General features: G+C 38.6%; 1 protein-coding gene across 1 annotated transcript in view; it reads left to right on the top strand.

Annotated features, from left to right (window-relative positions):
* The window catches only part of BCAP29 (B cell receptor associated protein 29), a 68792-nt gene that overhangs the window by 3292 nt on the left and 43310 nt on the right, over window positions 1–22190 (top strand). Inside the window, exons 3-6 of the mRNA XM_027838884.1 lie at window positions 6640–6740; window positions 9187–9337; window positions 12077–12212; window positions 16256–16364. Coding sequence (XP_027694685.1) covers window positions 6640–6740; window positions 9187–9337; window positions 12077–12212; window positions 16256–16364 — 497 coding nt within the window. The remainder of the gene's footprint in view (window positions 1–6639; window positions 6741–9186; window positions 9338–12076; window positions 12213–16255; window positions 16365–22190) is intronic.

Raw genomic sequence — 22190 nt, 5'->3', positions numbered from 1 at the left:
CCCAGTAGGATCATGGAATCTCAGGTGGAGAGGGTATCAGAGGTCTAGTCCAACCTGTAACTAAATGAGAATCCCATCTACAACATACCCAACCAGTGGTTATGTTGCTTTTTCATGGAGACCTTCATTGCCTCCACAGATAGCCTATTCTATTTTTGATTTATTGTTAGGAAAATTTTCTTGAAAACAGACCTAAGTTTGCCTTTTGACAAATTGCTCTTAGGACATTTACAACTCAGTCTGCCCCCTGAAGCCAAGGAAAACAAGTTTAATCTCTCTTCAATGTGACGTCCCTTCAATTGAATGAATTCTTGAATTAATGATTGAAAAAATAAAGCATTTATTAATCTGATCAGTGTTTCTTCCTTTTTAATGTTAAGGAAGACTTCCTAGAGGAAGTAGCATTTGAACTGAGCTTTAAGGGATAGGTAGACAGCTAGGTGGCACAGTGGATATCGATTCCTGGGCCTGGAGTCAGAAAGGCTTGCTTTCTGGAGTTCAAATGTGGCCTCAGACACTTGCTATGTCCCTTAACTCAGCTAGGCAAGTCCCTTAACTAGGCAAGTCCCTTAACCCTGTTTGCCTCAGTTTCCTCATCTGTTGTTTATCCTCTGATGCCATGACTTGCAAGTGAATTGAATTTAAGTGAGAAGGGCTGTGCAAAGTCACCAGCATCACTCTTTCTTCTGGAGCCATCTGGGTCCAGTAGCAAGATATAGATCAAAACGACTGGAGATGGCCCTGGATTCAGTAGGAGACCTTGACCTTTTTAAATTACAGTCTTTCCCAGGTCTCAGTTTGACTGAAGCAATGTCCATTCATTGATTAAGGCTAGGTAGGACATGAAGCAAAGAATGGCTTCTTAATATTTAAAAAAAAAATCATTCTGGGAGGGAAGACCCTCAGGGTTTCTGGCCAAAACAGAAACATTTGCTATTTATACTCATTCTGAGCCTTCCGGGACCAAACAATGACCAAGGGAGGCTTGGGGTGGGGCCTATTGTTGGCCAATCAATGAGAGCCAGAGTAATTTGGGTTTAAGATATTTTGGGGTTTATGGATCAGATTTCATTCCTCATCTGTAAAATGAGCTAGAGAAGGAAATGGCAAACCACTCCAGTATCTTTGCTAAGAAAATCCCAAATGGGGTCACAACAAGTTAGACATGACTGAAATGACTCAGTAGCAAGACATTTAGCAGCTGAAATGGCAAGGGCGGGCATTCCTGGCATGGGGAACAACATGAGTAAAGGTATGGAAACGAGAGGGAGCTCCTGGAGCATATAGTACAGAGGAGGATAATAGTCTCTTCTTATTTTTATGTAGCTGGGGCAGAAAGCAATTTGGTGAATGCTGGGGCTGGGGCTGGGCCTTGTCCCAGTTCTTCAGTTTTCAGAGTGCTTTTGCTGTTGTTAGACTGATTCCCAGAGTCCAAGGTTCCTGTATGCTGACTTACCAGCTTTCAGATCTTTTCCATAGTAAAGGAAGAAATGAATCATAACATTTTTTAGAACTCAAAAGTCATCTGCCTTAACCCCCCTCATTTTAAAAATGAAGAAACTGAGTGCCCAAGAAGTTAAATGACTTAGGGTCACAGGTAGATAGAGAGTGGTGAGGCCAAAACCAGAACCTAGGATTCTTGCCCATTTATTACAATCCATACCTTCAGTTGATTTTATTTTCACATCCTCAAAATGTCCATGTTTAATATTTGTTGATATTTGGAATAATAGTATACTATATTTGTGTCGGGGGAGAAAGTAAGAAGGAAGGAAGGAAACCAGTATTCACTAAATGTCTACTATGTGCCAAGCACCATGCTAAGTGCTTTACAAATATCTCCTTTGATCCTCACAACAACTCTGGGAGGTAGACACTCTTATGATCCCCATTTTATAGATGAGGAAGCTGACATTCTGGCTGTTGCATCTCTTTGTGTTAATATTGGTCCTAAGCTAAAATATAACCACTTGCTACCCCCATTTTAGAAATAGACTAATATGGTTGATTTCCTGAATAGACTACTGAGGATTCAAATTTGAGCTTTTGCTCAAACAGAAAATAGACACAAGTCCTGGTTTTGCCAAGGTGAATTGTCCACTCTTGTCAGCACCAGTTGCCTCATTTCTCTTTTCCAGGTATTTTTCATGTAGCTTTTCTGGAGACATATATATAGGAAAAGATTTACGTGCTTTTAAAATGACATACTTGCAAGGATGCTAGGCAGGAAAAAAATGACGTAAATTATCTCCAGAAATGAAGTAGGTATTCACTCATTGCTCTGTGATGTTACTCTCAGATAATAATAATCTAGCATTTGTTTAGAGCTTTAAGCACTTTCCAAATGTTATGTCATTCGATTGTCACATGAACCCTGGGAGGCAGGTGCTATTATTATCCCCATTTTAGAGATGAGGATCCTGAAGCAGACAGAGGTAAAGTGACCTGCCCAGGGTCACACAGCTAGCAAATATCTGAGGTCAAATTTGAACTCAGGTGTTCCTGACTCCAGGTCACTGCTCTACCTACTACGCCACCTAGCGGTCTTTGATACTCAAATGGATCTATGATCTCATTGAGTTGGGTATCTCTCCAACAGTGCAAATCACATCTAGTATATGCCTGCCCGTCTTGTGCATCTCTTGTCCCATCCTCGCAAAAGGAGGTCCACGCAACCTTACAGAGGCCTAAGAACCGACTAAATAGCACTTTAAATTTTACCAGATGTTGTATGCATATAATCCTCCTCATAAGTCTGAGATAGGTGCTATTATTACTCTATCTCCACTTTATAGAGAAGGAAACTGAGGCTGAGAGAGGTTGGACTTGCCTGCACTCACACAGTAAGCATCTGAGGGTGAATTGGAATGCACACTTTCCTGATTCCCAGTCCTACAGCTATATTTGAATTGTAGTTGTTTAAACCTACTTGGGCCTAGGACAGCTAGTTCTTCCATTAGAGATGCATTTAGAATGTCCAATGTGGACGGCTTCCTGCTTCTCTCTGCTGTATTTTCTTTGTCTCTTTGGTTCCACTAGTGTGCAAAGTAGGCTCTGTGCTATAAAAATATAAGTACTTGATGTTGATTAAGCTTTTTGAAGAAATTAAACTAGAAATTAGGTCTTTGCGTTGAGAGAACACTTTAAGAAAGGACTTTTTTAGAAGTTAATACCAGGGAAAAACCTATTGGGACTCAGGACACTAGCTTAACACTAGGCATTAGAAACCAGATAGACCAAATTAAGTATATGGAGCTTTGCCCCCTGGAAAGTTCTCAAACTAGAGTCTAATCACTAGACTAGTGACTCTTACATTTCAGAGTTATTTACTGCAGTTAGACTAGGGCTGGAACAGGAAGGATAGGAACTGTCAGAGACCAAGAAGGAAGTTAGACCCATAGTAGGATTTGAGCACAGATCAGTGTTCCACTATACTCACTACACAGGAGAACCAGGAAAGAGCAATATCGCAGAACTCAAAAAATAAAAAGGAAAGGGGAATGTGGGAATGGCCATTCAATCAACAGATTCATTAACAAGCATTTTTTAAAGAATCTACTATGTACCAGGCACTAGGAGTAGAAGTCCAAAGAAGGAAGTAGCTCTGCTCACGAGGAGTTTATGTTCTAATGGGAGACACAGCAAACATATGAAAATAAATTAATACAGGTATATACAAAGGAATTAAATATAAGATAGTTTGGAAGAGAGAGCACTAGCAGTTGAGGGAATCAGGAAGAGGTGTAGAAGATGGTATTTGAGCTATTTTAAAGAAAGAAAAGACTGAGGCAGATGGAGGTAAGAAGGGAGTACAATCAAGGGTTGGGGAGATAAGAGTGTTGTGTGCAAGAAATAGAGAAAAGACTAGTTTGCCTGGATAGGTGAGTGAGAGAGGAGGTAATGAACAATGAGGCTCAGAAATTAGGTTGAGGCCAGGTTTTCAAGGGCTTTAAAAACTAGACAGGATTTTTATACATGATTCTAAAAGCAGTAAGAAGCCAGTGGATTTGGGCGAGTTACATTGTCTGATGTGTGCTCAAAGAAAATTTCTTTGGGAGAAGTGTGCTTCTATGAGAGATTTGAGGCAGGGAGACCAATTAGGAAGGTATTGGAGTACTCTAGGTGAAGAGTGAACCAAGGTAGTAGCTATATGAATAGAGAGAAGGGCTTGGATCTGAGATATGTCAGGGAGGTAGAATTGTCAGGATTAGGCAGAGTAATGCTGAAGTTACAGACCTGGGACACTAGAAGGATGTGAGTGTCTTCCACAGAAATAGGGAAGTTTGGAGTGGGGGGGGTGTGGAAGAAATTAGTCCAGTTTTGAACTTGTTGAGTTTGAAAATGTCTAATAGGTAATGTGGGCCTGAAACTCAACGGCGAGACTAGGGCTAGATATAGATCTATCTACCTATCTGTTAATATCTATATAGACGACTGTCATGAAAACCCAGAGAAGAGAGAGTATGCAAAAGGACAGGATGGTTAGCAATGTCCAATATAGCAGAGAAAAGAGCCATTTCATTTGAGTGTTGTGGTAGGAAGCCAGATTGCAAAGGGTTGTTGAGTGAGTGAGAGGAGAGGGAGTGTAAAAAGCTTTTTGTAGAGTTTGGCTGAGAAAGGGAAGCGAGATATCCGATGATGGCTTGCAGAGATGTCAAGTGAAAGTTTTTCAAGAGTGGGAAAGATTCAGTCAGCAGTGAAAGATGCTGCATGAAGGTCAGGGGTGATGAGGACTGAAAAATGGCAATTACAGTTATTGGTAAACTTTGAGAGAGCAGTTTCAATAGAGTGGTTGGGTCAGAAGTCAGATTGCAAGATGTTAAGGAGTGAGTGGATGGTAAAATAGTGGAGATGGTAAGTATAGACTACTTTCTGTTATTGTTCAGTCGTGTCCGACTCTTCGTGACCCTGTTTGGGGTTTTCTTGGCAGATAGTAGAGTGGGTCACCATTTCCTTCTCCAGCTCCAGAAAACTGAGGAGAACAGGGTTAAATAATTTGTTCAGGGTCACATAGCTACAGAGTGTCTGAGGCCAGATTTGAACCCAAGAAGATGAGTCTTCCTTACTTCACTCTAGCCACTGTGCCACTTAAATGCCTGTAGGCTTCTTTAGTTTGGCAGTAAATTGAAGACAAATAGGATGTTACCTAAAGAGAATGGAAGCCAATCAGCAAGCAGTGATCAAGACAGAAGGCTTTTGTTTGTTTTGGGGGAATTGGGGAAACCTGAGCAGTCTGGTGGAGATGATGGGAAGAGGAAGATAAGGAGAGCTTGAAGGTGTGTAGGGGTATGATACTAGGGCTAGAAGTGAACTAGCCTTAATCACTTAATGGGCATTGCCTTAGTCAAAGTGAGAACTCAGAAAAACCTTAGCTTAGAAAGGCCAAGGCCTCCCATTGCATCTGGGGCCATCTCCAGTCGTCCTGATCTATATCTGGCCACTGGACCCATATGGCTGTGGAGGAGAAAGTGAGGCTGGTGACCTTGCACAGCCCTCACTTAAATCCAATTCACTTGCAAGTCATGGCATCATCTTCCTGATGTCACGGTCCTTTTTGAGAACCAAAGGACAAACAACAAGAAGTGATAAATGGAGTAAGTTCAGGGATGGAGATAGGCGATGGGATTAACAGTGTGTGTGTGGGGGTTGGGCAGAGAGTTAGCCGTGGGAAGGACAGAGATTTTTAATATAGTTCCCTAGGAGGTGAGGGGCTCCTGATAGATGGCCTCAATCGAATCAGGAGGCAGATATCTGTTGAGAAAGAAGCAGGGTGTGGATTTAAGGGCTTAAGGAAAGAAGAGAAGTTTTGGAGCAGCTGCAGTGGAGTGTGATAGGAAGTTAACCTAAGAGGAAGGGAGGAGGGAATGAAAGTTTTTGAGGTGTGAAGTGTAAGAGATTAAAGAACTCAAGTAGGGTGACCTCAATTTTCTCAGGAGGTGAAGTCATCTGCTAAAAGAGGGAGGCTAGAGATAAGTTCAGGGCTTGTGACATCAACCAAATATATTGGTGAATAAGAGATGAGGGGGCAGCTAGATTGCGCAGTGGGTAGAGCAGCAGCCTTGGAGTCAGGAGGACCTGAGTTCAAATTTGGACTCAGACACTTGACACTTACTAGCAGTGTGACCCTGGGCAAGTCACTTAACCCTGATTGCCTCACCAAATAAATAAATAAATAAAGGCAAAAGCTTATTTAAAAAAAAATAGGAGATGAGTAAAATGATTGCTGTACATCAGGGAAGGCCCAGTAGATCCTAAATATGAATTTGTAGGATTTCACAATTCGGGCATGAGACTATTATGGTGTTTTTGTTAAACTGAAATAACTACTTAATTTATGGGGCATTCTTACGTAGGGTCACAGTTTTAGAGCTGAAAGGGACCCAAAAGATCATATAGCTTACCCTGCTCATTTTCTAGGTGAGGAAAGTGAGGCTTGCAGAGAAGTGGCTTGCCTCAAGATCACATAACTAATTTGAACCTCAGTCTTCCCATGGAGCTCCCAGTGGGTGGGGACAGAAGTTAGACCCTACTGCAGTGCTGATTTCTTAATTGATTAATTTGAAATTTTAGCTACTGCCCCACCACCACCACCACCCTCCTTCCCCTAATGTACTGCTATTGCTGTTGTGTTCTGTCTAGATGGCAGAAGATTTTCATGTTCCCACTCTGGGGTAAAATCGCAACTTACTGGAACAAGGCATTCCTTACAATTATTGTCCTGTTGATTGTTCTGTTTCTTGGTGAGTAGTACCTTTCTCCTGTGGATGTATATAAAGGGTTCTAGCAATTTTTGGTTTTGTTTTTTCAGTTTAAAAATTTAAAGATGGGTTGTGCATTTAGATTTTAAGAGTCAGGCATGTCTTTGATTTATGAATGTTTCTTCAACTATTGTATTAAGTCCTAATTGTGCCTATAGCATTTCTAGGGTGGGGGGCAGGGAAGTCATAGATTTCATCGAATTGAATCATCTGTTTCAAACCTCTCACTGTGCAAATGAGGAAACTGAGGCCCAAAGGAACACAGCTACTTATTGGCATGCTTCTGGCACACATGTGTTCCTTCCTTCCCATTTACCCTATACAGTGGAACACTTTTTCCCCACAGAAGCAGTATCATGGTATAGAACAGTCTTTCGACTCCCAGATTGGCCCACAAAAGTCTATTGAATCCCATTGGGTAGCTGAAATATTACAAACTTTTGCAACTGTATTATTTTCTGCTTTTTAAAAAAAAATTGAAAATGTTTAGTGTTTTATAGCTTAAGTAAGCTTTACATTATAGGTTGATAAGTTTTCGTAGGCTAGCCTAGGAACAAAACCGTTTTATGGTCAAGTTTGTATAGGATGTAATTTCTGTTCCAAACTTAAAAGTAAACATTTGGAACACAAGACATTTGTAAATTAGAGACTGTTCTGTCTTGTGATAAACTGAAAAAAGGTCATATAAATTCAAGCCTCAGACTTGACATTTACTACCTGTGTGACACTGGACAAATCACTAAAATTCTCTGGGCCTCAGTTTTCTCACCTGTAAAATGAAGGGGTTGATAACAAACAAGATAATGACAATTATGTTCATAATCATGATTGTAATCATAACATTTATATAGTTACTTATAGTTCGTAAAATGCTTTACACGTATGTCAAAGAACTTTGCAAACCTTAGAGTGTTGTGTGTAAGCTATTATCATCATCATTATTATTGCTCTAACTCTGTGATCTTGTTTATTTTTGGGGGGGTGACAATATGTAAGAAGACAATATGTTGTCGTTTCATTGAAACAAGCTGAGTTTTCTAATAGGTTATGGTCATATGAACCACAAAAGTAAAGTATAGGTCACTTGCCTCCATTGCTTTGTCTGCTTCAAGGTCAAGGGCAAACCTTGATTTAGAGCTAAATTCTCTTGAGTACTTTATATGGTATCTGGTTATAAGGCACTCTCTGTCTGAGCAGGTTATCCTGTATCAGTTTTTGCAAAAGAAACTTAAACTACCAGATGTTAAAGATGAGAAGGACCGTGGAGAGCAAATAGTGTGATGTTATATTTTTTAAAGACCAATGAAATGAAGGTTAAGAGAGTTTAGAGTACTGACTTGTCTAAAATCACTCGACTAGTTAATAGCAGAACCAGAACTAAAACCCAATACATATTTCACAACTCTATAGCCATTGCTCTTTTCGCTACACCATACTACCTAAAAATATGGGTCTGTGAGTAAAAGACAATGTAACTATGAGATTGAGAGCGTTTCTCTTTTTTTTTGAATTTAATTTTTTCAGCTAATACAAATTTATTTTTTTTCTTCCACCTATTTTTCCCACTAATTTTTTAAAAATAAAAGGGGCAGCTAGGTGGCGCAGTAGATAGAGCACAGACCCTCAAGTCAGGAGGACCTGAGTTCAAATCCAGCCTCCGACTGAACACTTGGCACTTACTAGCTGTGTGACCCTGGGCAAGTCACTTAACTCCAATTGCCAAAAAATAAATGAACAAAATTTAAAAAAAAAGATTAAACACAGACACAAAATTTAAAAAAAAAGTAAAAGAAAACCTTTACAACAAATATGCATAATCAAGGAAAACAAATTCTTGTATTGGGCATATCTGAAAAATAGATTTCTTATTCTGCACCTTGAGCCCATCACCTTGCTCTCAAGGAGGTGGGTGACATGCATCATCATCATCATCAGTCCTCTCAAATCACGATTGACCTGAGTAAGAGAACTTTATTAATATAGAGTTTAAATGTTTAATTAAGACTTAAAGGTAAGTCAGAGAAGATGATGCCACCCCATGTTTTATTCTTTAGATGAAACCTGTTCCCTTTTTGGTGTTAAGGTCCTCTGATACTTTGAAAGTTATTTATATGGGGAAACAGAACCCAGTCATATTAAAAGATGCCAAACAATGTCAGATAGTAAATAGTAGTGACAAATGAGTGGTGCAGGCCATTAAGTGCTTTGGGAATTCAAATGGCACCAAAAGTCATTCCCCAAGCATCTGTTGAGCATATGGCGCTTGGAAGTTATAATAGAGAGAAAAATGAGACAGTGCAATTCCTACCCTCCAAGAGCTTTATAAGTTCTACAAACTCCCAAATAAAATAGTGAATAAATCTAAGACATTTTTGAATTTTTTTATCTTTGTGTAAAGCAACAAATAGCTTTTTTTTTTCTTTTTTAGATGCTGTAAGAGAAGTGAAGAAGTACTCTATCAGTCATGGGCTTGAAAAGAGTTCAAGCAGCAATCCCAGTGCTTACGAACATGTACAGATGAAGCTTTTTAGAGCACAAAGGAATCTTTACATTTCTGGATTCTCCTTATTTCTCTGGCTGTAAGTAAAAGGCACACTTTAAAAAGAACTCCCCCCCAAAAAACCCCAGTAGTTTTTCCCATCTTCCCATTAAACCATTCTTTGTCACGCTGGTAGCTTCACCCAAGAAATCCACTGCCATACTTAAATTGCAGAATATATGTACTGAATTGAGAATTGGATTCCTAGCCATTGTTCTTGGTTCCTAAAATTCCAGATGTCTTCATTGAGTAGATGTGACTGGCTGCACCAGGACCAAGGTTATAGCATCTGCAGAGGAAACCTCCTTAAGTGAAAAGTCAGTCCATGCAGCATGGGGCTGCCTTCTCAAGTCTGTCCCAAGAAGCAGCCTTCACTGACTCTGTCGCACTACCTGAAATTCCCCCAACCCGTATTCTTTTTGATTTAATGTGATTTAAAGCACTATTGAAATACAGATGTTATCTGAGAGATAATAGATGAAGTTTTTATCACACAGTTTGACTCGTTGGTCACTTAATATACCTTGCAGTAATGAGCTGCTAGACAGATGAGTTGTGATGGGATGCTAATGGGGCCAGGGATGTAGGCATTATCCATATCCATCAATTAACAAGCATTTGTAAGTACTAACTATGACCTAGGTACTTCACTAGGCTTTGGGTATACAAAGACTGAAATGAACCAATCCTTGCTCTCAAGGATTTTACACTCTGTCAGGGGAGATGGCATGTACATATGTAAAAATGCATACAGAATAAATACAAGGTGGTTTGGAGAGAAAGATCACCAGAAGTTGGGAAGATAAGAAGAGGCTTATTGTAGAAGATGGTACTTTAGCTGAGTCTTGAAGGAAAGGCTCTAGGAAGCGGGGTGAGGCAGGAATCCAGTTGAAGGTAATGCCCAATATAGAGGCATAGAGTTGGGGAAGGGGGAGCCATGTGAGAGAAAATAGCTAGAAAATCAGTTTGACTGGACCGTAGAGTGCAGGAAGGGCAGTCATTTATACTAAGTTGGGGCCTAGTTGTGAAGGGCTTTAAAAGTGAAACTAAGAAGTTTGTAGTTTACTCTAAAGGCTGTCGGGAGCCAGTGAAGTTTATTGCCCCGGGGTGGGGTGGGAGAGGATTTGATATTGTCAGATCTGTACTTAAGGAACAGACTTTTGTAGCTCTCTGGAAGAGAGATTTGAGGCAGAGACCAATTAGAAAGCCATTAAATCATCCAGGTGAGAGGTGGGATGAGGCTCTAAACCTAAGGTGGTAGCTGTTTTGAGTGATGAGAAGTGGGTGACATGAGCAATGATGCAGAGAAAGAAATGACAAGATCTGACAACCATGATTGAATATATGAGATGAGGACAAATGAGGAGATGAGGATAATGCCAGTGATGTGAACATGAGAGCTTAGAAAAATGACAATTACTCAACAGAAATAGGGAAGTTCATAAAAAGCATGGGTTTGGGGAAAACTGTAATGAATTTGGACATAGTGAGTTTGAGATACCTGTGGTACTTCCAATATGAAATAGTTTTGAAATAGTCATTTGGTAAAGTAGGACTGGAGCCCAAGAGAAAGCCTGAGACTGGTTATATAGATTCAGTAGTCTTCTGCATAGAGATGGTAATTAAACCCATGGGAGCTGATGAGGTTACCATCAGGAGACTGAGAAGCATCAGTCAGACAGGGAAGAGGAGAACCAGAGGAGAGTATCCAGGAGGAAAGGGGGGTCAGCAATGTCATACGCAGCAGAAAGGTCAAGAACGATGAGAAATGAGAAAACTCATTGGTGACTTTGGAAAGAGCAGTTTCATTTGAGTGGTGAAATTGCAAAGAGTTGAGGAGTAAGTGAGGAGGGGAAGTGAAGGCAGCAAGTGTAGGCAGCAATTTCAAAGAATTTATCTGAGAAAGGGAAGAGAAAGACAGGATGAAGGCTTGCAGAGATAATGAGGTCAAATGAAAATTTTTTAAGGATTGGTGAGACTCAAGCATTTTCAAAGGTAGCAGGAAAGGAACCAGTATTCAGGAAGAAGTTAAAGTTTAGAAAAAGTGGGGTAATTGAGAGGACAATCTGCTGAAGAATACACAATGGGTGTGAGATCAAGAATACATTAAGTGAGATCATCTTTGTGAAGGGAAGGACCACCTCCTTGTCACATACAAAACTGAAGGAAGAGTGAGTTGAGATGATGCTCCAAAGAATGGGTCTGATCAGGGTAGGGGCTGGGGAGAAGGGAAAGAAAAATATGGGAAGGTAATGAGGGAGCCTGAAGGAGGTACTTAAAGGAAAGAGGAAGTGTGAAAGAAATGAGAACTGAGTCAGATATTTGCCCATGGCCACACTTGGCCACATATTACATAAATACTAAGTTCTATCTGGTTGTTGGCCCATAAGCACTCTATAGTGTTGTATAATCTTCTAGCAGTACTCCTGGGCACTAGTAATAATCACAGAACTGTGTTACAACTGTATGTAATCTTCCTTTTTAAAAGCAAATCAAGGAGAAAGTTGATTGATTGATTGATAGATAAATAGATTTTTCTTTTGGTATTGTTGTAAGCCCTCTGAGAGTTTATCCTCCTTTCTTTCCCACTCTGGTTCCTTGTACTTTGGGGTTTCAGAAAGTTTCTAGTTGTGTAATAAAAGTCACTTTTCTTAGTGCGCAAATATTTATATCAAAAGTTACAATTTCTTCAATTTCAACAATTTCTTTCTCTGCATATGACTCCCAGGACAAGTATTTGTCCCAATTATGAGACTGCAATTACTTGAATTTTTCTTAGTGTATTGCGACGTCTGGTTACCCTCATTACTCAACTGGCCAAAGAGTTGGGAATCAAAGGAGTGCTGAAAATTCAAGCAGACAGTAACAATGAGGCTGCCAAAAAATATATGGAAGAGAATGAAAGGCTAAAACAGGTATTTATTTTTCTTTTTCATCATCTCTCACATCCCCCCAATGACTTGTAAATGACTTTGTAAAAAACTAAATGTTTCCAAAGTGTGGTCTGGAATTTTTTTTTTTTTTGTCAGCAAGAAAGAATAAATTGTTTCTTTTTTCCAATTTATTAATGAGAGGCAATGTAGCATAGTCAATAGGGAATTGGCCTAGAAGGCAGAAAAACCTGAATGCAAATCTTGCCTCTGATATATTGGTTGAGTGGTACCATGGGCAGGTCATTTAACCTCTCATTTATAGATGAGTTGTTGGTATGCATTGATAAATGAATTTCCACACTAGGAATGCACCACACGTATGAAATTATAGGTCCATGTCCTCAAAAATAATTAGTAGGAAGTGTCTGAAAAATGAAAGTTTCTCATACTATTTTCTCTCAAGCTCTTGGGCCCTCCTTTTGTATTAGTTTGTTCTCGCTATTTCTCCTTGAGCTAGATTAGCTCAGGCAGAAAATTATGCATTATACCAGTGTTTCACTCTCTGTGGGATCCAGCCCCTGGGGAACTGTGGGTAATTGTGCTGGGGGTAGTATGAATTTATATTCAAAACCCATAAATAAGCAAACATACCTTTTTAGGCTGGGTAAATATGTTTCACACGTTAATTTGTTATTGTCAAATATAGATAGATATTGAGAATAATAAGATACAAATCCATTAAAAAGTGTTTACTGAGGGCAGCTAGGTGGCGCAGTGACTAGAGCTCTGGCCTTGGAGTCAGGAAGACCTGAGTTCAAATCCAGCCTCAGACACTTAACACTTACTAGCTGTGTGATCCTGGGCAAGTCACTTAACCCTGACTGCCTCACCAAAAAGCAAAAAAAAAAAAAAATTGTATCAGTGGGTAGAGCACTGGCCCTGGATTCGGGAGGACCTGAGTTCAAATCCGGCCTCAGACACATAACACTTACAAGCTGTGTGACCGTGGGCAAGTCACTTAACCCCATTGCCTAGCCAAAAAAAAAAGTGTTTACTGAATTCATAGTAACTTTTCATTATGAATTTTCATAAACAGCAAATAATGACGCAACTATTTATAGTCGTGTGAGATCTATTGATGTCACAAAAGGGTCCCCAAAATTTAAAAAGTTGGTAAAGTCTATTATTAGTGTCATTTCCTTCTTCAATCACTGAATATGATGGAACAATAATAATAAAGCTATAAATAAAAAAAGGAATTAAGCAATCTGCCCACCCTGAGTTAGTTGGAGTTTGTGGGGAGTACTGTACTAATATACTGATGTGCTGTTGCAGATAGCCTCATAGTGGCATGTGTTCCACCATCCGGTGGCCTATCCCACCCTTCCACTGTTATTCAGTGCTGTTTGTGGACTAATTTATATTCCCCAGCAGAGACATGAATTGGGCAAAAATAGCCTTGTGTACTAAATTGTTCCCAAAGTGTATATTTTTCCTATTTGAAGATAAAGAATTAAAATTCACAACTTATTAATTTTGAATGAAATGCAGAGCCCCATAATCCTAGATAATTTTCATTTTCATTGTTTCTTTGGCACTTAGTAGCTCTGTGACTTTGGGAAAGTCACTACTCTGTGCTTCAGGTTCCTCACCTGCGGAATCTATTATCATATGAACATTCAGGGCAAATGATCTCTAAGAGCTCTGGCTCAAAAATGCAGTGAATCTTGAAGAGATATGAATAAAGGTCAACCTTTTCATTTAACTGTTTTCAGGTTGGGGTGGGGTTGGGTGCTTTCAGTTTTGCTACATTTTGACCCTAAGACTAATTGAGGACCAAGTGAGTTTGCCCTTTTGCTTATGGATGTTAATTTTTAAGACTGCAGACTGACCTATATCCAGCATCAAATTCAGTGGCACCCAAGTAACACATAGTATAATGGGCACACTTTCTCCTTGAGTTAGGTTAGGTCAAGCAGGTACAATAGTGAAAAATCCCAGCTCTTATTTATAAGACTGATGCAATTCCAGTATTTCTAAGTAAATGACATAACAATGCTGGTAAGACCAATATAAACATTCTAATAGCTTAGTGATCCCTCCTTGCCCCCCACCCCCTATGCTTAGATAAGAAAATAACAACCAGAAGATTTTCCCAACTCTTCTTTTTTTGGGGGGGGGTGGGGGGGGCCTAGGCAATGGGGTTAAGTAACTTGCCCAGGGTCACAGAGCCAGTATCAAGTGTCTGAGACCTAATTTGAACTCGAGTCCTCCTGACTCCAAGACCAGAACTCTATCCACTGCGCCACCTAGTTGCCCCTCCAATTCTTCTCAAAACAAAAATAATCTACCAGGATAGGAAAATCCCTCACATAGCAACTGAAAATAAGAACCTATTTTCTCTGATAAGATTTGTGAGGTACACATAGAGGTTCACTAGGACTTTCCTTTTTCTCTGTGAACTTACCCTTTTATAGCTGGGTCTGCTTGGGGTAGAAAAGGAAGTTCTCAACCTTGTAATTACTTGCAGTCTATTGGAAATTATTTTGTGCAGTTATGCATGGTTTGCACCTCTCCTGGCCCACCTCCTCAAACCATATTATAATTTAGTTTTTTTTTTAATTAATTGTATTGATATCTTTTCTAGTTTTTTTGTATCACTAAAATTTCCCCCACTGTCTCTTCCTCTTCTCTGCCAGGGAGCCATCCATATAACAAATATTTTTAAAGAAAAAAAACAGGAGAGAAAATCTGCAAAACTGATAAATATGTTGAAAAAGTCTGAAAATCTATGCAATGTCCCAATTTGTAAAAGGGTGGGGTAGAAGTATCTTTTTATATCTCTTCTTTAAAATCATTCTTGTTTGCAATTCTGCAGCATTCCTGTTTCTATTGTTGAAGTCATTATATATGTGGGCTTTTTTGTCTCAGCTTACTTGTATAGGTCTTTCCATGTCTTTTTATGTATCATACCCATCACTTCTTGAAACACAGTAATAATTCCACTACACTGATATACTCCAATTTGTTTAGCCCAATCAGTGGCCATTTACTCTGCCAGACTATATTGTTCTATGTGAGATAGCATCGTCAAGTTGACTGCACTTTCTTTTATGTGAGCAATGTATCTTAGCATTTTGGTATTTCATTTCCTATGTAATAACTTTGCTTTATCATCTTTTGGTAAACTTTGGTATATCTCTTATAAGAAATAAGCTAGGGGGCGCAGTGGATAGAACACCAGTCCAGGAGTCAGGAGGACCTGAGGTCAAATCTGGCCTCAAACATATAACACACACTAGCTGTGTGACCCTGGGCAAATCACTTAATCGCAATTGCCTCACCAAAAAAAAAAAAAATTAGGCCAGATTTTTATATCTGTCTTTTAATACTTTCTATTCAGATATAGAGGTTGTGAACCTTGGCCCCATGATTTGTATATGTTAGCTTTTTTGTTTTTGTTTTGTTTGTTTAAGTTTGTTGCTTCAGTCAAATGTTTTACTTTTGAAGTTATTTAACCTGATTCCTTTTGCCTGTCTTAGATTAATTAAATTAAGAGAAATTATTATCTTGAGGACTCTCATTAATTTTTTAATATAATTTGAACTGCTAATATTAAGACTGAGTAGAAATAATTTAGGACATTCACATAAGATTTAGTCAGAGTTTTCCAAATGCTGTATGTAAAAGTAGTTCAGTATAGAAGTGCTTTCTGTTACCATTTGTTTACTTAAAGGTTGTGATTATATACTTTTATTAGAACTACTAGTAACATTAGCTAGATAATTCAGCAACTAAACAGTACCTCCTGCTGTGTGCAAGGCACAAAAGAACTGTTTCTTTAATAGTGTTCGGCACCTAATGTTTTGGACTCAGATTTTTTCATCTTCATATTCCCTTTGAAGATGGAATTTAATTTGATAAAGACTCACCTTTCTCATTTCAGGATGTTTCAACTAGATTGTAGCCAGTAATTTAAAATGGATCTACTCAGGTAGTCTGCTCAATGTCCATTTCCCTAGAGAAAAAAAAAATCACCATAATTCTAGTGAACATTAATTTCTTGCGAAATTATTTTGTAATAGGCATTGGAGAAAACTGGCAAGGGAGATGAACAGATGACAGATACAGAAAATAAAAAACTAATGGAAAATGTGGAAAAACTGAAAACTGAATTAAAGAAGACTTCAGATGGTAACTTTCTGTGCATGTTTGAATGTAAAAAGAATGACTTGACTTTTTATGCTGTTATATTTCAGTGTTTTCTCTAAAACAAAACTACCTAGAAATGTCCACCTAACTGGAATATCATGTTCTATTTATAGATACTTATTAGAAATATAAAGATAAAACATTGCTTCATCCAACAGAAACATACTCTTGTTTTACTAAAACATTTTAGGTTCTTCATAGATTTATGTTGTGTACACAGGTCATCTGACTTGGCAAAAGAACCATGTTCCAGAAAATTTGTTTGTAAACAAATTTATGTAGAACAAATCATATTTTCCCATTCCACTATTTTATCACTTCTGAAATATAGTCCCAAGGAAAAAAATTTCATTCTAAGAAAAATATTGCTTACTGCCAGGATCAGCTCATGGTCTGTGATAAGCAGAGAAAAATCTTGCCATCTGTCAAATGTAGGAAAAATATCGACTAAAACCAGAGGATGGGGACATAGACTGGACTTCTCCCCAGGTGGTGCCTAGGGAATAGGGGAAAGGTTCAGGCATCCATCTTGGGACTTATTCTAAGCAAATAGCCTCATGGGACTTGAGGATGACCATCACAACCTCATCACCTTATATGAAATTGTTATATCCTCTGCTGTTCTGATAAGCAATTAGGAGATTTGAGTTTTGTTTTGTTTTGTTCCTGCTTATATATTAGGAGGATGGTTCTGTTTTACAGTAGCACTAGAGGTGCAGAAACCAGTTGGTCTCCTAAGATAGGGCCTGGGTTTAGGATATCTGTATTGTAATGTTAGTTTGACAAGTCTCCCAGATATATCTAACAGATCAGTGCTCCTTGATTTCAGTGATTGATTGGAGAGACACCCAGAACAGTCAGACTTTGAGAACAGTAGGTCTCCAATTCAAAAATCTCTTCCAATACCTCAGGGTTAGATAAAGTATACTAAAAGAATCATTGATCCACTCCCTTTATCCCTATAAATTTAAATATTTCATTGTAAGAGTTGTCTGTTCTGTAACTTGCCAAAAATGAGCACTGTTTTACTCAAAGTGGGTGTAGTTATCTTCATTGAAGTATATCCAGATTTGAAAGTGGAGAGTATACCATTAGAAAGGTTACTTCAGTGTATCCCTCACCTTCCAGTGTAGCTTGAGATCCATCTATGCATTTCTTCCAGCAATCCTTCATCATGTGTTTCCACAGATCTTTCTTAGAAAATCTACCCAAAATGCTGGAGACCTTCTTTGGGCGCCCTTAAATATTTTAAGAGGGAGAGCCCTGGACCTAGAGTCTAGAAGACCTGAGTCCAAATCCAGCTTCAAACACTTTCTGTGTGGCAAATCATTTAACCTGTTTCCTCATTTTAAAATGTAGATAATAACAGCAACAAGATTGTTGTGAGGAGCAAATGAGATAACATAACATAAAGTGCTTTGCAAACCTTATAACACTATAAATGCTAGCTATTATTTTGTGAGTACCACTGAATACTCAAACTGTCTACATGTGAATCCTCATTCTTACTATACAACAAGTTTTTGTTTCCTCATTCATACATGTCCTGGTTGATGTCATTTATCCTACATCTCATATACAAATCATAGTTGATATGTTTCTAGCTACTTATACCCCCCATATAACTTTTCCATTGTGTTTGGGTCACCTGCAATTTGTGACATAATTTGTAATTGTATAGCTTTACTAGGAGAATATTAGTATAAAAAGATGTGTTTTTCCATCAAGGAACATGTTGGAATCTTTGAAAGTGCTGAGAAATTTCCCAAGTGACATCTAGCCCACTCTCTTGCTCTTCTACAATTCTGTGCTCTATTCACTACCCATCTGCAGTGCCTAGCCAAGAGCTCTGTGCTGATGGACAAACTCACTGAGTTCCCCATCCAACTGCGTGTTGGTGGTTGTCATTCATTTGTTTATTCCTGTATGGATTGCTAGGCCTATCTCTTTTTGTGTGGTTTTAGATCTCATGGGAAAGGTCTTGGAATATTCCAGGGTTTGATGCTGTTAGTATAATGTCATTCATGAACAGGAAGCTCTGAAGAATGTGGTTGTATGGAAGAAATCCTTCTTTAATACCTCCACCTTGGTCATTTTCACAGAAGAGGGTCTATGCAATTACCTTTCTCATATGCATGTACCTTGCTTGATCGATTATCAGGAGAGCACTGAACAAAATTAACTCTGTATTTTGTATCTATTGAGGAAATTTGTCTGATCAAAACACCTGCCCAGCAGACACTTTATCAGAGGAGCAAGTTTCAGGTTGTGTCTTATTCCACCGAGTCAGTTGCTGTTTTAAAATATACAGGCATTAGGCACAGGGAATCTCATGTTGTTTACATCTCTGTCAATTAAGTGACTCTGAAGATGTAGTCTACTTTTATAAAGAATTATTTGTGAAACCCTGCTTATTCCATTTCCAGTGTTTTCCTCAAGGATGCCCTCGATATAAGCAGAGACTACTTGTGTAAAGATTTTATAAAGATGAAAAAGTGAACATATGGACAAAGATATCTTCTAAGTTACCTTTTTATGGTAGTAATGTCATCCATGATCTTTCCCATTCATTTGGAAATTTTCCCCCTATGAGATACCTTGAAAATTGTTCCCTGAATGTTTCCTTGAAAATTATGCTGCCTACAGGATGGATTTCCTCCTCTCTTTATTCAGTCAGATCCAGACACTCTTCACATTTTCATTCTCTACTTTACTATGTCCATTTCCTCAGAGCATACTGGGTATTGAGGTATTGGAGTCCAAATATGATGGCTTAGCTGTCACAAATGGTCAGAAGTCACTGCAGTAGAAATGCTGTCAGATCTGTTTCTATTTCACATCATTCTGTTGCATCTTGAGAGGTTCTTGGAATGATCTGGTTTACTGGGGTTCTAAGCTGAGTTTTCTACAAGTGTGTTTTCCTTTCCATTTCTTGTTTGCTGTTGTGTGGGACAGTACTGCCTGTAATCTTCCATAATGTTTTGCAAAGGAGTTTGTATTTGAAACTGGTATTGTCCTTGCCTACCATGTCTCTGTCACCTTTTGGTGGAGAGATCTAGTTTTTACTGGCTAAGATGATTTTGGGGCTATTTTGAACTTTAGATTGTGGCAATTAGTCTATATTTTCTATGTAAGACATCCTTCGTGACCCTGGCCACCTTTGGCAAGCATATTCCTTGTTGGATATTGATACTAGGAGTATTATTGAGCAAAGGTATCTCTTTGGCAGGTCTGACCTTTTCACTACCCTGCTTAAAAATCATCAGTGACTTCCTTTCATTTAAAGGATGAAATGCAAACTCCTTAATCGGACCTGTAAGGCTGTTCGTGATCTGCTGGCATCCTACCAATATAGATCAACATCTCTGATTTATAGTCGTAGGGAGTTGCCTGCTACACTGAAGGTAAAGGACTTGCTCTGGGACACACAGCCATTATGTGGCAGAGATAGGACTGAACTCAAGTCTTGTTGAAACTGAAGACAGCCTTCTATCCTCTATTCTGTGTTCCTTCTCACCCATTTCTCTTTTTCAAAACGTGTTTCATAATACTTTTTGTCTTTATATCCCAGTCATTGGCCAGCCTGCTCCAGATTGAACCTTTCCTTGTGACAAAAATTGAGCAAAAACATTTGATACATAAACTTTGACTAACATTGTATATACTATTCAACCCTGGTAGTCCCCCACCTCTAGATTAAGGAACTAGACTTAATTATCTCTACTCCAGAAGCTTCAGTGCAAACCCACTACCCTATTCACCAGCCAAAAATATATCAGCTTCCAAAAAAGGAGATTGGAAAGTACTTGGAAATGCTTGGCATTCTGTGAACCAAAATAACACAAGTCTTAGGAATATTGAACAGGATGTAGTGTTGTCCAGCTGTCACAAAATTTAGAATGTTGTCTTTTGACAACCTCATAATGCCAACAGAAAAAAAAAGCAGGATGAGAAGATTTAGGAAGCATATGACTTTTTTTCTCTGTGAGTAAAACTATAATTTTGATCCATTGAGAGGCAGCATGGCTTAGTGGTTAGAGAAGTAACTTGAGAGTAAAAACTAGATTTGAGTGCTGTCATTGACGCTTAGTTAGTGGCTTTGTGACCTTGTAAGCTACTTAACCTCCTGGTGCCCTAGGACACCGTAAAACATGAGTTCTTAACCTTTTTTTTTCTATCATGAACCCCCTTTCTAGTCTGGCTTAGCTTGTGGACACCTCCTCAGTATTATATTTTTGAATGCATAAAATAAATAGGCTTACCAATTATATTGAAATACAATTATTTTAAAAAGTTTTTTAAAGTTTATAGACTCCAGGTTAAGAACAACTGTTCATTCCCTTCGGTATTCAGTCCCAGAACTTAGCTGTACAGCCTGTCTGACTCAGCCTGTGAAACTAGCAACTTCTAAATTCATGGCCCCCAAGTTAGGAACATCTGCTCTAAGATTGTAAATTGCAAAGAAAATACTGACCTGGTGCATTAATAGAGGAAATATACTATATCATTAAAGTCACAGGTGTACGTCTATCCACATCTCTACCTAACTTTACCCCTTGGACAAATTACATATCCTTCCCCATGAGAAATTCAAGCTCAACAAAACCGACGTTCAGTTTTCTTCTCACCCAGCATAAATTATTATTACTGATCTGGAGAAAGAATACATAACTATTTCCAATACTCTTTTAATGATTAAAGAAAGGGCTCCTAACTCTTCTGCTTTTTAAGTCTTTTAAGGGCAGCTTTTGTGTGTGTATATGTGTATATGTGAGTGATGAAGAGAAAGTACCAACGAGGAATTAACCCTAACTGTAGAAAGCATACCCCTTCCCTTTTCTTCATCCACTGCCATGAGGAATTTTATCCCTCTTTCTTTTCCTTTCAGAAATTAAATCCCTGATCTAAGTTCCTATAAGCACTAACTTCACATAAATTCAAGATCTGAATTTAGTATTGTCTGGGGATATTTCTCTCGCTACAAATGAACTGTTAGGAAGAAAGGGCACTTCGATGAAGAAGGCATTGTGGTTGTAACACGACACCTCTTTTTATCAGTTACAGTGTTGGAGATTTAGACTGCATGAGCCACTTTCTGAGTGAATCAGCATTGAGGTAAAAGCAGATTTTACCTGTTTGAGGATGTCCAAATTGGATCATTCAGGATAAGGGATATTTTATGAACACCCTGCACCTGAAATTACTGTTTTTGATAAGATCATTGCTGACCTTGTGAAGATCAGATTTTTCTGCAACTTAGATGTTTCTTTGACCATAAAGCATTGGACCACAACAACAATTGCTCATGAAGGTCAAAACTGGGAGGATTTAGGAGTCACAGCAGATTAACTCAGCGCCTTGCTTATAATAATCGTCATAATAGCTAACATAGAAGGCTTCAGAATTCGTAAAATGTTTCATATACATCTTTGTTTGAGCTTCGCAAAAGTTAAAGGTACACTTTAAAAACAAAAAGTTTGCTATCACACTTCAAAGCTCCCCAGTTGTCTTACCTAAGTGAGTCTTCCTAGTATTATTTTCCATATTTTGCATATGAGGGAAGTTGAGGATCAAAGATGTTAAATGACTTTACCCTTGAACATACTGGTAACCATCAGAAGCAGCCCAATTCAATAAGCATTTATTGATTTTTTAATAATTTAATGACCAGATGTATTAATGTGTCTACATGATCAAAAGAGAATTCATCTTTCCTCCCAAACACTCCCTTCCTCCATAGGTTCATAACCTGGCTGTTATGAGAGTCTTCTCACTCTTTCTCACTCCTTTTCTCTACTTCATAGCCAA

Source organism: Vombatus ursinus, unplaced genomic scaffold (assembly GCF_900497805.2).
Source record: "Vombatus ursinus unplaced genomic scaffold, bare-nosed wombat genome assembly UNPS02014830.1, whole genome shotgun sequence".
Classification (NCBI taxonomy): Eukaryota; Metazoa; Chordata; class Mammalia; order Diprotodontia; family Vombatidae; genus Vombatus; species Vombatus ursinus.
This window is presented reverse-complemented; position numbering and strand designations above follow the sequence as displayed.